General features: G+C 38.2%; 1 protein-coding gene across 1 annotated transcript in view; it reads right to left on the bottom strand.

The window, feature by feature from the left end:
- Nucleotides 1-5,335, bottom strand: part of HEPH (hephaestin) — a 103,974-nt gene extending 98,639 nt beyond the window's left edge. The window contains 2 exon segments of the mRNA XM_037821506.1: nucleotides 1,270-1,475; nucleotides 5,222-5,335. Of these exon segments, the coding sequence (XP_037677434.1) occupies nucleotides 1,270-1,475; nucleotides 5,222-5,245 (230 nt within the window). The 5' untranslated portion in view covers nucleotides 5,246-5,335.
- Nucleotides 5,336-16,904: the final 11,569 nt, after the last annotated feature.

Genomic DNA, 16,904 nt, shown 5'->3' with positions numbered 1-16,904 from the left:
TTTTTTTTTTGACTCCCTGTTGATTAAGCCTGACTTAGTACCATCCTACTATATATATGAGAGGCTTTATAGCATAGTGGTTAAGATTACAAGTTCTAGAGTCAGGCTGCTTGGATTTAAATGCCAAGATTGCCACTTCTGAATTTGTGGCTCTTTGAGCAAGTTACTTAACTTCTCTGTGAACAGTTTCCCCAACTGCAAAATGGAGATAATCACAATACCAAGTTCAGACAGTTGTTAATGTTATTTAAATGAATTAAAATACATAAAGTATTTAGAACAGTGCCTGGCACACAGTAAAAGCTCAGTAAATGCTAACTATTACTTCAGATTATTAGGAATAAGGAACAATGAAGTTATCCCTTATGAGCACTTTTAATCCAAGGACAATTTGACTGCAAAATGAAATGGATACGAAGATACTTTGTGTCAAAAAAGACAGAAGTGGTATTCCTATTGTAATTCTTACCAGAGGTCAGACTCTACTGTGGAAAATTCTGAGGCACTGGATAAACGAAGTGAGTCATGTTCACAAAAGATTCCTTAATAAATTCATTCATTTTTTTTCAACAAATATTTTGGAAAACCTGCAAGGCTCTGAGATAAAAAAAAAAGCACAAAATTCTGTGGACTCTATGAGAAGCAGAATGGTGAAAAGAGTACCAGTTTTGCTTCACATTATGCAGGTTCAATCCTAGCTCTTCCATTTACTAGCTATAGGACTTAGGCAAGTCACTTGATCTCCCTGAGCCTCAGTTTTCTCACCTGTAAAATGATGGTACAGATGCTTATTTTCAAAAACTTTTATGAGAATTAGGTGAGGCAACATATGTAAATTTCTGGTTTGATGCCTGACCAGAGTGAATGTTACATATGTGGTAACTATTACTGTTATTTCTTTGATTCCAAGACTTATCAATTTGTTTACATTTTCACATATCAGAAATTAGTAATCAACATGAAAACACTGTAGATATGTCATGTTTCTTTTGGGAGCCAAACAGTGTTACTAAATCAGCAATGTGGATATCATCTTAGAACCAAAAGAGTATGGAAATATTACCTTTAGAACTTGAAATATGCTGAGGCACCTTGGCGTGGAATGCCAGATGGGATGCTGGCTCCTGAGTCAACCAGTCCTCTTTCTAGATAACATGCCACTGGGTGGAGGGCCCAAAGAGCTCAAAAGCTAGCTGTTATCCCACCTCACCTTCAAGGGAGCACCCCCATCCCACCTTCAGTTCTAATACCACAAGAGATGAAACCTACATGTCACTGTCCAGTGGTTGGTTCATGATGGCATTCCTTCCCTTGGGAGCATAGTTCCATTGCACTTCCTTAATGCCCATGTAATAGACTCGAGTGGCCCCATCAGTCAGTTGGGACCACAAGGATTGCATGAAGAGCAGAGTCCAGAGGAAACGGCCTGGATTCATGGCCCACGTTACTTTGGGAAACAGGCAAATGAACAACTGCTGTTGTAGAAGAAAGAGAAAAAAGAGGTTTTGTATGTGACTGGAAAAGTAAAGAGGGAAGAAAGAGAAAGGCAAGAGCCAAACCAAGTGACCAAGAAAACAGAAAGCCCAGATTTTCTACCTTACCTGATTTTTTTTTTTTTTTTTTTTACTTCAACAAGCATCACTGATTCTTTATATTGGATTTTGGAGGGAAAAGTTAAAAAGTGACTTTTACTAATAATCATGTAACATTTCCTCAGAGAAAAATCTGGATCCAGTTACTTTAGCAGTGTAAAAGAAAGAATATTCTGACCCAGGAACTAGAAAACAGACAACAAAAACCTGATTGGGCCACTGACTCACTCAGTGCTAAATCAAGCCACTAATTTTCCCTATGTCTGTTTTTTCATAGGCAAATGGGGAAGACTCATTGTTGCCATTTCTCATCCTCTAGACGTTGTTGTTCAAAACAAAGGAGAATTCACCAAAAGACATTTACAAGAATGTTTGTAGACCCAAAGTGGAAACATCCAAGATATTCAAGAACGCTGGAATGGATGAATCAATTGTTTTATTCATGCAATGGAATTCTATACAGCAATGATAATGAACAAACTACAACTACACATGACAATCTGGATGACACTCACAAACATAATATTGAAGAAGGACATCAGATACAAAAGAGTACATACTGTACACTTTCATTTATGTTAAGTACAAAATCATGTAAAACTATCCTTCAATGTTAGAAGTCAGGATAGTGTTTGCCCTTGAGGTAGGGAATCAGTGACTGGAAAGGGCAGTGGAAGAAGGCTTCGAGGTGGTATTCTGTTTCTTGATCTGGTTACATGGATGTTTTCAGTTGGTGAAAATACATTAAGCTATAAACTTAGGATTTCTGCATTTTTCTGTATGTGTGCTATACTTCAATAAAAGTTAAAAATGAAACAAAAACAAATGAGGGTATGTGAGGGAAATATTTTGAACTTCTAATAAGAAAGGTCCTCTGCTCATCCCCAAAGCTATATACAAACCAATTTCACAGGTCCAAACCTGAGTAAGAGGCAGAGCCAAGCTTCCAGCCTCTCATTCTTGTCTTGAACATCAGCCAGGACATTAGACTTCTTAGGGCTGGGATGAAGCACTCAGTCATACTCTACACAACTACAGACAAACCCAGACATAGACAACATCACAAACATACACACAAACACACACATACACACATATACACATTTGTATATATACACAGGCACATGCCATCTTACATTAAAACAGAGATGCATCCATACATAGAACTGAACTGTCACACAGAACCTTAGTAATCTTCAAAATAATATTAATAATATTAAATCAATATTTATTGCATCATCATATGCCAAGCACTCTTCTAAAGTGTTTTACATAGAATAAATTATTTAATTCTCACAATCAGCTTATGAAGTAGGTCCCATATTACAGAAGAAGAAACTGCAGAACAGAGTAAAGTAATTTGCCCAAGGTCTGACAGTTAATCAGTAGAGTTCATATTTGAACCTAGATAGTACTGCTGTAGAGTCTATGCTCTTAATCACCATGTTATACTGCCTTTCACAAAAACATACTCACACATACATATATTTACATGTACGTATACATACAGAGAGCATGTTTATGTACATAGCTACAGCCATGTCTTGGAAAAAAATACATATACTGTGACATATCCAGCCTTGTGGTTATAATCACTTTGAGTGATTATAGTGATTATAGGCAGAGATATACCTAATCAATAGCATTCATGATGATGATTATGAAGATTATGATGATGATGATTATTCATTGAGATATTACTACATACTAAGCAGCACATCCAGTGCTTTATATAAATTATTTCACAAAATTTTCATCCCAAACACATGAGATAGGGACTAATGATCTAAAATAGAAATTCAAAGACATACACAGAGATATGCACAGGAAAACCCCAGATATTTATGTTGGCTTAACCCAGATACTTACCCTGATTAAGAAACAGATCTGTGGACTTTCCTACAAATACTCATGCCCCTCACTCCATACCCAGAAGTGGCCCAAATGTTAATTCTCAGTCTCCAAATGACGTTTCTCAGAAAACCCTTGATGTAGGGGAGGACTTGTTTTGTGGTTCCTCTTTCCAAATCCTAGCAATCCCAATAACCAGTTATGTGAACTTTGGTAATATTTAACCACCCTAAATCTATTTTCTCATTTATAAAAAAGGGAAAATTAGTCTTGGAGAAACAGATTAGAAAATTTACATGAAAGCCCTAGTATAAACAGTGTCTGGAACATAACAGAGAACAACTGCTGGTTTCCTTCCCCTTCCTTCCCCTTCCTGGCTCTAGTTTGTTCATTTATTCTCTCTCTCATACACTATGCCTTCTATATTTCTGTTCTAAGGCCTAACTTAAATCCCAACTGCTCCAGAAGGCCCCCTCTGGCCTCTTCATCCCACTATCCTTTGAAGTACTACTTATTCTCTATAGCACCAAAATGGATTAAGTCAAACTTTGTATTACTGTTACCTTTCTGCCTCATGAGGTGCTTCATGAATTGTCTTTATTTTTCAGATTGGACTATAAATTATTTGAGGGTGGATGTCATGTCTTAGATGTCTCTGCATATCTATTGCCAGACATGGTGATGGGGGCCCAGTATGTGTTCCATAAACAGCAACCGCTAAATTGGCATAGAGGCACAAATATACATTTTCCCACCACTTCGCTCTAGTCCAAGTTCTGCCATTAGTTCAATGGGTAATTTTAGGCAAGTCACTTTACCTTAGCAAGACTCCATTTTCCCATCTATAAAACAATAGGGCTGGGGTATATAGTCCTTAACATTTTGGGAGTCATAGATCTGTTTGAGAATGCAAGGCAATGCACAGACGCAGAGCTACAAAATATATAGCATATAGAGATCAAACTACTGTCACAGACAGATGTAAGCAAGGAAGTTATGCTTTGATCTTATTTCCCCAGAGAGAAACTATACCATGTAAGAGTTCCACAGGATTGTTTTGAAGGTCAAACAAAATAATGGATATTTGAGCTGCTTGTAAATGGCCTGGAATAAAATAGATGTTCGGCAATGAAAAAACAAATTACACACACATAGATCCATAAATATCTTAAGAAATCATCTTTTATTCAGCCTCTTGATGTGACATATAGGAAACTGAAGCCATAAAGGTAAAGGGGCTTGCTCAAAGCCATGCACTTAGTTACTGATGAAGCCAGAATTTATACCCATATTTTCTAAGAGATCTCTGTTATTTAGATACTAAGGGTGAAAAATAATTCAGGTTTTCAGCTGATAACTTAATTCAGCTCTAATTTACTGGCCTACTCTGTGCCAAAATAGATCTTGACATATGAAACCAAACATGTTTTTTTTAAGTGTTTGAGCCTCCCATTTAGGTAGTCCTCTGATCCATCATCTCAATAAACCCCTCAACTTATAGGACAGAAGATGAGCAAGCTGTTTCAGCAGGAAAATTATTCTCTACAACTCCAGGGTTGTCCCTGAAGAAGTCAAGCCAGTGTGGTGCCGGCCATCTTGGTGAGAAGAACAAAAAGAGCCTATTATCTCCTTTAACTTCCCTGTACTACCAGCCAAACTTCCTCCAACTTCTCAGCTTCTTTCTCTCCTAGTGGCCCAGTACACCCCTAAACTGAGCAGATTAAATGTTTTCACAGATGAAGGCATGTGTAGTTGGAAATAGAGGAAAGAAAGCTTACCTTTGCTAGGGAAAACCCATCCATATGGCTGAGTTGCAGACACCAGCCTGAACCTGCCAACCCTGCTCAGTCAGTACCATGGGTTACGGGGCCTCTCTCAAAAATTAAGTCCAGTCCAGGGCTCCAACTCGGCTGGGGTCACTGGAGTGGGATGAACAGGGGAAGATGCAGTGCTAGATGCTCTCTTTTCCAGAAACTAAACAACTGGAGTGTCCTGTTCTGGGTCTGGTTTGGTATAAAACCTGGCATGGTTCTTCGATCATATCCGGGTGTTTTCCAAATCCTGGTTAGGATCTCAGGAGGAATTCCAATGGGGTGGGTTGCCCTTCTGTTATCAACGCTTGCTCTGCTAAGAGGGGGAGGAGAACTCACCCTTGCTGTGGCTAGCCAACAGCTTCTGTCAACAACCCTATTTAAGGTAATGGGGCCCTTTGCAAGGGTTACTAGATGTAGGAAGAGCCCTCATCCCCAACAACTATTTCCCTTCTTCATCTGAAGCACGGTTGTCAGCCCTGCCTGTTAATATGAGGCCACAGCTACTCTATAGTAATAGAACTTTCCACTTGCAAGACCTCATGTCATGATTATCCTGTGAGACAGATTCTCCAGTACATCATAGTTTACAACCAAGGAAAGGCAGGCACTGGGAAGTAACTTTTTCAAGGTTATACAGTTAGGAAGTAGGAGGGGGGTATTATAGTGGGCCTGTCAAGACTCTAAGCCACCACAATGTGCTGCTTAGAGGGGAAATACAGAGAGTCCTTTTGAGGTGGAGGAAGGGAATTCACAATGATTGAGTGCCTACTGTCCACCAGTCACTGCTAGATTTTTTATATACATTAACACTCCTGCCATTTCTAGCAGATTATAGAATAAAACCTCAGGGCTGAGCTAACTACATTTTCTGTCTAAGGAGCTGGAAGATAGGTTGGATTCAACACAGATTAACAACCTCAAAACTAAGAAAACTCAAGAGTTGAAAATAGTTTTTGTTTTTAAAAAAAAAAAAGGCAAAATGGGCCCTGAAAGCTCAGGGTAAAACCGGAGTCTGGATTTGTTTAAAGACAAAGTCTACCCCTGTCTCTGCTGGAAAGACAGAATAGTAAACAAGCCCTGGCCTGAGTCAAGTGACCTAGGTTCTAGACCCATTTGCTCCGGCAGTAAATGGCTATGTGGTCTTGGCTCAGGCCCTTCTCTTCTTCGAGCCTCAGTCTTTCCATCTGTACCATGAGGGCCTTGAACTAGGTATAGACCCTCAGCTCTGTCAATATACATATCTAGGATTCCATGAAGAAGGCACATTCTAGATGTTAAGAGTGGAAGAGGAAGAGGTTCCAAAAACAAAAGGTATAAGGAGAAAAGGGGTAGGGAATAATTCATGGAGACAAGGCTGAGAACTCCATGGCTTTTTGGAACATACTGCATTTACCCACCAGGCCCAGAGATAGAAAGGGGTCAGGTATGATGGCAAAACTGCCTGGTAACCTTACTTTGTGATGAGGAGATCTTAACTAGAAGCAGATAGTGGTCTCCAGGCAGGCTCGACTCATTTTTCTCTTCTGGCTTTACAGCATCTGGAGCAGGGTCCAGGGAGGAGGACTTGCAGAAAGCTGACCTGGGGAGCAAAGTCTGGGTCATAAACCACTGGAAGCAGCTAAGGGTGCATAGATGATTAGGAGCTGTCCCACAGACTGCCAGTTAGGCCAAGAGAAGTGAAAACACCAATGGGAAGAAGGGAGGAGGAAATTTCCAGCTGTCAAAGGAAGCTGGATCAGGCCACAGCAGCCTCTGGTGTTATCTTTCCCCTGCCCTGCACACATATGAACATTGGAACTAGGAGAGGAAGGTGGTGACTGAAACCATTAAGCTTGGGATCCAAGTTCAGGCTCCAAGGCATTTATGGCAAGGAGGGGATGGGATAAGGACTCTGCTCTGACTCATTAATGACAACAAGAAACAGGTCAAATACAACCACTTGAGTCAACATAGTAAAGGCTAAAGGAGGTTGGCTAGGTTGGCTGGGTTTCAGGTTTGTATTAATTCAGCAATTTTACTGGCTATGAACACAAGGCATCTAAGTGTCCACCTCTCCTACCAACCCTGGGCACATTTCTAGGGCCTTACCCCAATGGTTACCCCCCACAGTATTTTTATATTGATACCAATAGACCAGGAGTTGGCAAATTCTTTCTGCTAAAGGGCCAATTAGTAAATATTTTAGTCTTTACAGAATATTTGGTCTCTGTCATAACTACTCAACTTTGTGATTGTAGCATTTTGGTAATGTCTCTGTTCCAATAAAATTTTATTGGACCTACTCCAAGACACTTACTCCAAGACACTTACTGATCAGATTGTCCAATGTCAAAGACAAAGTGAGGATTCTGAAAGCAGCAAGAGAAAAGCAATCCATCACATACAAGGGAAGGTTGATAAGACCATGTACAGATTTCTCTGCAGAAACCATGAAGGCAAGTAGACAGTGGCATGATATATTTAAAGTACTGAAAGAGAAAAACTGCCAGCCAAGAATTCTATATTTGGCAAAACTTTCCTTCAAAAATGAGGGAGAGATTAAAACATTTTCAGACAAACAGACACTGAGAGAGTTTGTGAAAAAGAGACCAGCACTACAAGAAATACTAAAGGGAGTGCTACAGGCTGATAGGAAAAGACAGGAGGGAGAGAGTTTGAGAAGAATGCAGAAATGAAGATTATCAGAAAAGGTAAAAGGAGAGAGAGGATAAAATAAGATATGACATACAAATTCCAAAAGACAAAATGGTAGTAGAAAGTACTGCCCTTACAGTAATAACACTAAATGTAAATGGATTAAACTTCCCAATAAAACTACACAGACTGGCAGAATGGATTAAAAAAACAGGAACCATCTATAGGCAGTCTGCAAGACACTCACTTAGACATAAGGACAAAAATAGATTGAAAGTGAAAGGTTGGAAAAACATATTTCATGCAAACAACAACCAGAAAAAAGTGGGAGTAGCTATATTAATATCAAACAAATTAGACTTCAAAAGTAAAACAATTAAAAGAGACAAATAAAGATACTATATATTAATAAAAGGGTCAATTCATTAAGAAAACATAACAATCATAAATATTTATGCACCAAGCCAGAAGGCCCCAAAATTCATGAGGCAAACACTAAGGTCACTAAAAGGAGAAGTAGACACCTCTACAATAATAGTTGGAGACTTCAATACACTGCTCTCATCAATGGATGGAATATCTAGACAGAGGATCACTAAAGAAACGGACATATTGAATTCTATGATAAATGAACTAGACTTGACAGACATGTATAGAACACTACATCCAACAACAGCAGGATACATTTTTTTCTCAAGTGCTCATGGAACATTCTCTAGGATAGACCACATGTTGGGTCACAAAGCAAGTCTCAACAAATTTAAAAATATTGATATTACACAAAACACTTTCTCAGACCATAATGGAATGAAGTTGGAAATAAATAACAGGCAGAAGGTCATAAAATTCACAAACATATGGAGGCTAAACAACACCCTCTTAGAAAACCAGTGGGTAAAGGGAGAAATTACAAGAGAAATTAGTAAATACCTCTAGGCAAATGACAATGAAAACACAACTTATCAAAATTTATGGGATGCAGCAGAGGCAGTGCTGAGAGGGAAATTTATTGCCCTAAATGCCTATATTAAAAGAAACGGGAGAGCAAAAATTGAAGAGGTAACTGTTCACCTGGAGGAATTAAAGAACAGCAAACTGACCCCAAAGCAAGCAGAAGGGAAGAAATAACAAAGATTAGAGCAGAAATAAATGCAACTGATAACAGGAAAACAACAGAGAGAATCAACAAAACCAGAAGTTGGTTCTTTGAGAAAATCAATAAAATTGATGGACCACTGGCTAGGCTAACAAAAAAAAAAGAGAGAGAGAGGATGCAAATAAATGCAATCAGAAATGGGAAAGGAAATATAACTATTGACCCTGCAGAAATTAAGGAGATAATGAGAAGATACTACTTTAGCAACTATATGCTAATAGACTAGACCACTTAGATGAAGTGAACAACTTCCTAGAAAAGCATAAACAACCAATGTTGACCCAAGAAGAAATAGACGACCTCAGCAAACCAATCACAAGTAAAGAGATTGAGTCAGTCATCAAAAAGCTCCCAAAAAGGAAAAGCTCAGGACCAGATGGTTTCACATGTGAATTCTACCAAGCATTCAAGAAAGAATTAGTACCAATACTGCTCAAACTCTTCAAAAAAACTGAAGAAGAGGGAAAGCTACCTAACTCATTCTATGGAGCCAACATCACACTAATACCAAAATCAGACAAAGAAACGATAAAAAAAGAAAATTATAGACCAATTTCTTTAATTAATATAGATGCAAAAATCCTCAACAAAATACTCACAAATCAAATCCAGCAACACATTAAAAGAATTATACACCTTCACCAGGTGGAATTTATTCCAGGTATGCAAGGCTGGTTCAACACAAGAAAATCAATTAATGTGATACACCACATCAATAAATCAAAACAGAAGATCCACGTGATCATCTTGATTGATGCAGAAAAGACATTTGACTAAATTCAACATCCTTTCCTGATGAAAACACTTCAAAGGATAAGATTAGAAGGGAACTTTTTCAATATGATAAAGGCAATATATGAAAAACCCACTGCTAACATCATACTCAATGGGGACAGATTGAGAGCTTTTCCTCTAAGTTCAGGAACAAGACAGGGATGCCCACTATCACCATTGTTATCCAACATTGTGCTGGAAGTTCTAGCTAGAGCAATTAGGCAAGAAAAAGGAATAAAAGGCATCCAAATTGGAGAGGAAGAAGTAAAACTTTCACTATTTGCAGATGACATGATTCTATATGTAGGAAATCCAGAAAAATCTACAGCAAAGCTACTAGAACTAGTCAATGAATACAGCAAAGTGGCAGTCTACAAGATCAACATGCAAACATCTGTGGTGTTCCTATACACAAGTAATGTGCAACAAGAGGAGGAAATCAAGAAAAAAATCCCATTTACAATAGCAACCAAAAGAATCAAGTATTTAGGAATAAACTTAACCAAGGACACAAAAGACCTTTACATAGAAAACTATAAGAAACTTCTAAAAGAAATTGAACAAGACCTAAAAGAATGGAAAACCATACCATGTTCATGGATTGGAAGACTAAATATAGTTAAGATGGCAATTTTACCTAAACTGATTTACAGATTCAATGCAATACCAATTCAAATCCCAAAAACTTACTTTACAGAAATAGAAAACATTTTATCCAAGAATAAGAGATCATACCCAGAAACAAGTATTCATGATAGTGGAGGCATCTAGATAATGATGGAAATGAATAACAGATCCTGTCCTGAGAAGAGGTTTTGATAAGAGGTGGAGTGAGAAGGAAAATCCTGGATGACTGAAGAAAAGCAAGGGAGGAAGGAAAGGACACAGAAGGGAAGGGTTAGTGGTGGTTGCAGTAGTGGAAGGGGATACAAGTGGTAACAACAACAACCACTACCAGCACATAACATGTGCCAGGTACCACTCTAAGTGCTTTGCATGTTATATTATCTCATGCTCATAAAAAACTTATTAAATAGGTGCTATTATTATTTTAATTTTCTGAATGAGGAATCTTTGACTCAGAGGGTTAAGTGACTACTCAAGTTCACACAGCTAATAGGTGGCAGAGCTGGAATTCCACTTTAAGTCCTTTTGACTTCAGAACCCAAACTCTTAACCACTATGCTATCCTGTCCCTCTTTTGAAAGATTGCTTTGTATACAGGGCAGCTCCCTCCACTTTACCTCAAAGGTTATGGTCCAGACTAGGGTTTACTGAGGTTAAGACAGAATGGACTAAGCCTTCATCAGGTCACCTAGATAAAGAAGTTACCTTTGGTGTGGACCAGAACTCCAGAGATGGCCTGGCATTCAAATAGGGGTTTCACAGAAAGCCAAACATTTTATATCTTCACTTTTTCCCCAATCCAACTTCACTGACCATTATGGAGTTAGTAAAGATCTGAGTTACTTGGAAAAAAGTAATGCAGAAATAGCTGTTGTTAGAGGAACTATCCAGAGAGTATGTATTCAGAGGGCTAAATTCAGTAAGATTACAAAGCAATTAACATACTATTATCAGTGGTTAGGAGGGTAGGCCCAGGTTGGGGAGATGTGAGATGCTGACCTAATTGGAGTTTCTTGCTCTCTTCACTTCAAAGAATCAGTGTTTGTTTTAGTGGTCTGAGGCAGCATTTAGATTTTTGTTTTGTTTGCTTTTTTAATAAATTAATTTACTGAAGTGTGCTATATATTCAGGAAATTGAACAGTGCACAGATCATAAGTGTACAGCTCAGTAAGTTTTCTACAAAGTGAACATACCCACAGAACCAGCATCCAGATCAAGAAACAAAATATTCCCAGCATTTCAAATACCCCAGAAACTCTCCTTAGACATCCTTCCAATCAGCACTTCCCCAGGGACAACCACTATCCTGATTTCTAACATCATGAATTAGTTTTGCCTATTACAAAGCTACAGTACTCAAAACAGCATGGTATTGGCATAAGGATAGATATACCGACCAATGGAATCAAATTGAGTGTTCAGAAACTGGCTCTTCGAGCTAGACAATTGATCTTTGATAAGGCAGCTAATTCAAAGCAACTGGGACAGAGCAGCCTCTTCAATAAATGGTGTTTGGCGAACTGGATATCCATTTACAAAAGAATGAAGGAGGACCCCTATCTCACACCTTATACAAAAAGGGGGATATCCCTAGTAGCAGAAATGTGGGGTCATATGGCAATTCTATACTTAGTTTCCTGAGGAACTGCCAAACTGTCTTCCATAGTGGCTGAACCATTTTACATTCTCGCTATTTGGATTTTCTCCAAATCCTTTCCAGTACTTCTAGATTTGTTTTTTCTAACAGTGGCAATTCTAGTAGGTGTAAAATATTATCTAATTGTAGAGTTGAATTGCATTTCCTTAGTAGCTAGCATCTTTCCATGCACTATTTGGCCATTTATATTTCCTCTTTGGAAAAATGTCTATTCAAGTCCTTTCCCATTTTTAAATTGGGTTGTCTTCTTATTGTTGAGTTGTAAGATTTCTTTATATATTCTGGATACTAAATCCTTATCAGGATTTAAGGAATAAAATAAAGGAAATAAAATATTTCCAAATATTTTCTCCCTTTGCGTAGGCTGCCTTTTCACTTTCTTGGCAAAGGCCTTTGAAGCCCCAAAATTTCGATTTCTGAGGAGGTCCCATTTATCTAATTTTCCTTTTGTTGCTTGTGTTTTGGATGACAGGTCTAAGAAACTATCGCCTACTACAAGGTCTTGAAGATGCCTCCCTACATTTTCTTCAAGGAATTTTATGGTCCTGGTTATTATATTTAGGTCTTTGGTCCATTCTGAGTTAATTTTTTTATAAGGTGTGAGATACACATCCTCTTTCATTCTTTTGAATGTGGATATCCAGTTCTCCCAACATCATTTCTAGAAGAGGCTATGGGTGGGCTTAGCATCCTTGTCAAATGTCAACTAGCCATAGATGTGTGGGTCTATTTCTGCACTCTGAAGTTGATTACATTGGTCAATGTATCTATCTTTATGCCAGTACCATGCTGTCTTGAGCACTGAAGCTTTGTGATATGCTTTAAAGTCAGGAAATGTGAGTCCTCCAACTTCATTCTTCCTTGTCAAGGTTCTTTTGGCTATTCTAGTTCCCTTATGCTTCCAAATAAATTTGATAATTGGTTTCTCCCATTCTGAAAAGTGGGCTGTTAGAATTTTGATTTTGATTGTCTTGAATCTGTAGATCAATTTGGGTAGAATTGACATCTTAATTATATTTACTCTTCCAATCGATGAACATGGAATGTCCTTTCATTTATTTATTTGATTTCTTTAAGCAATGTTTTGTAGAGTTCTATGTACAGGTCCTTAAATTTATTCCTAAATATTTGATTCTTTTAGCTGCTATTGTAAAGGGATTTTTTTCTTGATTTCTTCCTGAGAATGATCATTACTAGTGTATAGAAACACTACTGATTTTTGCATGTGTATCCTACCACTTTGCTGAACTCATTTATTAGCTCTAGTAGCCTCTTCGTACATTTTTCAGGCCTTTCTATGTACAGGATCATGTCATCTGCAAGTAGTGAAAGTTTTACTTCTTCTTTTCCAATTTGGATGCCTTTTATTTCCTTTTCTTGCCTAACTGCTCCAGTTAGAACTTCTAGCACAATGTTGAATAACAGTGGTAACAGTGGGCATCCCTGTCTTCTTCCAGATCTTAGAGGGAAAGCTTTCAGTCTTTCAGCATTGAGTACAATGTTAGCTGTGAGTTTTTCATATACACCCTTAATCATGTTGAGGAAGCTTCCTTCTATTCCTGTCTTTCAAAGTGCTTCTATCAAGAAATGATGCTGGATTTTCTCAAATGCCTTTTCTGCATCAATCAGGGTGGTCATGTAGTTTTCCCCTTTGCTAATGTGGTGTATTACATTAATTGACTTTCTTGTGAACCACCCTTGCATGCCTGGGATAAAACTCATTTGATCATGGTGTATAATTCTTTTGATGTGTTGTTGGATTCAATTTGTATTTTGTTGAGGATTTTAGCATTTATATCATTAGAGAAATTGTTCTGTAATTTCCTTTTCTTGTAGTATCTTTATCTGGCTTTGCTGTTAGGATAATATTGGCTTCAGAGTAAAAGTTAGGTAGTATTCCCTCCTGTTTAGTTTTTGTGGAAGATTTTTATCAGGATTGGTATTAATTCTTCTTGGAATGATTGGCAGAATTCACCTGTGAAGCCTTCAGGTCCTGGGCTTTTCCTCGTTGACACAGTATTGATGACTGATTCAAACTCTTTGCTTGAAATTGGTCTGTTGAGGTCTTCTACATCTTGTAGAGTCAGTGTAGGTAGTTCATTTTTTCTAGGAAATTTTACATTTCATGTGTGTTGTCTAATTTGTTGGCATACAGTTGCTCATAGTATCCTCTTATGATCCTTTTTATTTCTGTGGGTTCTGTAGTAATGTTCCTCTTCTCATTTCTGATTTTGTTTATTTACCTCTTCCCTCTTTTTAAATTTGTTATTCTATGTAAGGGTTTGTCCATTCTCTGTATTGTTTATTTTGTTCTCAATTTCATTTATTTTTTCTCTAATCTTTGTTATATCTTTCCTTCTGCTTGATTTTGGGATAGTTTTCTGTTCTTTTTCTAATTCTTTCATGAGTGCAGTTAGTTTGATTTTTGCTGTCTTCTTTTCTGTTTGTGGTTGGGCTATAAATTTCCCTTTCAGCACTGGCTTTATTGTGTCCCAAAAGTTTTGACATGTTGTGTTCTTATTTTACGACAATTGTTGAGCACTCTAGGTTTCACTGAGTTATACAGTCCCAGTCTTTAGATTTCCTCTTTCCTTCTGGTGTCCCACATGCTCCTAACCTTCCTCTTTCAACCATATTCATAGTCATCTTTGTTCAGTGTACTTACATTGCTGTGCTATCATCACCCAAAGCTGTGTTCTGAACCTCTCACTTCTGTCTTTTCCTGTCTGTAGTGCTTCCTTTAGTTTTTCCTGTAGAGCAGGTTTCTTATTGACAAATTCTGTCATTGTCTGTTTATCAGAGAAAATTTTGAACTCTCCCTTATATTTGAAGAACAGTTTTTCCAGATATAGGATTCTTGGTTGACAGTTTTTTTCTTTCAGTATCTTAAATTTATCACACCACTTCCTTCTTGCCTCCATGGTTTCTGCTGAGAAATCCACACATAATCTTATCATGCTTCCTTTGTATTTGATGGATCACTTTTCTCTTGCTGCTTTCAGGATTTTCTATTTGTCTTTGGCATTTGATAATCTGATCCTTACATTTCTTGGCATAGGCCTATTCATATCTATTCTGTTTGGGGTACACTGTGCTTCTTGGACCTGTAATTTTATGTCTTTCATAAGAGAATGGAAATTTTTCATTGATTATTTCCTCTACTATTGCTTCTGCCCCTTTCCCCTTCTCTTCTATTTCTGGGACACCAATGACATGTACATTCCTGCATTTCATTTTATCCTTAAGTTCCCAGAGATGTTGCTCATATTTTTCCATTCTTTTCCCTATCTGTGCTTGTGTGTGTAGGATTTCAGGTGTCTTGTCCTCCAATTCCTGAGTGTTTTCTTCTGCCTCTTGAGATCTGCTGTTGTATGTTTCCATTGTGTCTTTCATCTCTTGTGTTGTGCCTTTCATTTCCATAGATTCTGCCAGTTGTTTTTTTGAACTTTTGATTCCTACCTTATATACACCCAGTATTTTCTTTATAGCCTTCATCTCTTTTGCCATATCTTCCCTAAACTTTTTGAATTGATTTAGCATTAGTTGTTTTGATTTCTGTATCTCAGTTGAAGGGTAAGTTTGTTCCTTTGACTGGGCCATAGTATCATTTTTCTTAGTGTAGATTGTAGTTTTCTGTAGTCTAGGCATCTGATTTCCTTGGTTACCCCAATCAGGTTTTCCCACACTGGAGCAGAGTCAGGTCCCAGAAGGAAGAAATATTCAGTATCCAGTTTTCCTGAGAGTGTGTCTTAGAAGATTGATGAACCCTGTTAGGACTCAAGCCACTGTGCTTCTCCTGACCTGCATCCATCTCCTTCTGATTTCCTTTTCTGTACGTATTGTAGATATGTTCTTCATTGTTACCATGGGGTAGTTATTGACTTTGGAGCATTTTTATGATGGCTCTTTTTAAATCCATGTCTGATAATTGTAACATCTGCTTCATGTTGGTTTTGGCATCTTTTTATTGTTTTTTCTCATTTGATTTTTTATTGTTTTCCATAAATTTAGGATATTTTATTTTCTGACTCTTGATCTCAATTAACCTCTTTTTAGCAGGGTGACCCTCATTGAGGTGTAGTTTGTAGGCCATCTTCCTGATGGACTCTACTGATGCTATCCTTGCAAAAGTGGAGTACTGGTTCACACTGCTTCTTTGCATTTAACTTCAAAGTTCATCTCCCTCCTCAGCCCCACTGACAACTAAAAAGAGATTTCCACACTGTTTCATTGCCTTGGAGTGGGAGTGTAAGATCAGCTCCCCTCTGATTCCTGATGTAACCAGGATGGGTGAAGTGAAGACCTGACTCACATTGTTGCTGCAGAATGGGAGAAGATGTTCAGCTCCCTTCCAGATTCCATTTACTCCAAGAGAGAGGAAACAAGTTACACGTAACCCAACTTTGTTGATGGTAGGTGGGGGTTGAGACTCAGTTTCCCACTGGGACCCACTGACATCAAGTGAGGGGGGAAGCAGAATGTTGACAACCCTGATTCACACTACCTCGTTTTGCCTCCTTGATTCCAGATGGGTGTGGAGGTTTATCTCCCCTTCTGACATCATTGACACCAGGTGTTGGAGGTAAGTGAGGTGATTATTACCCTTAACTTTCACTACATTCTCCTGCCTCCTTGTTGTAGGGTAGGGGTGGAGGCTCAGCTTCTCACTCCCAGACCCCTTGGGTAGGGTTGAGGGTGAAGCCTAGTAATGACTAATCCTACCTCACACAACCTTGTTAGGTCTTGTTGCTGCTGTATAGGCATGGAGGTTCAGCTTACTCCTGCCTGATTCTGCTGA

Source organism: Choloepus didactylus, chromosome X (assembly GCF_015220235.1).
Source record: "Choloepus didactylus isolate mChoDid1 chromosome X, mChoDid1.pri, whole genome shotgun sequence".
In the NCBI taxonomy this organism is placed as follows: Eukaryota; Metazoa; Chordata; class Mammalia; order Pilosa; family Megalonychidae; genus Choloepus; species Choloepus didactylus.
This window is presented reverse-complemented; position numbering and strand designations above follow the sequence as displayed.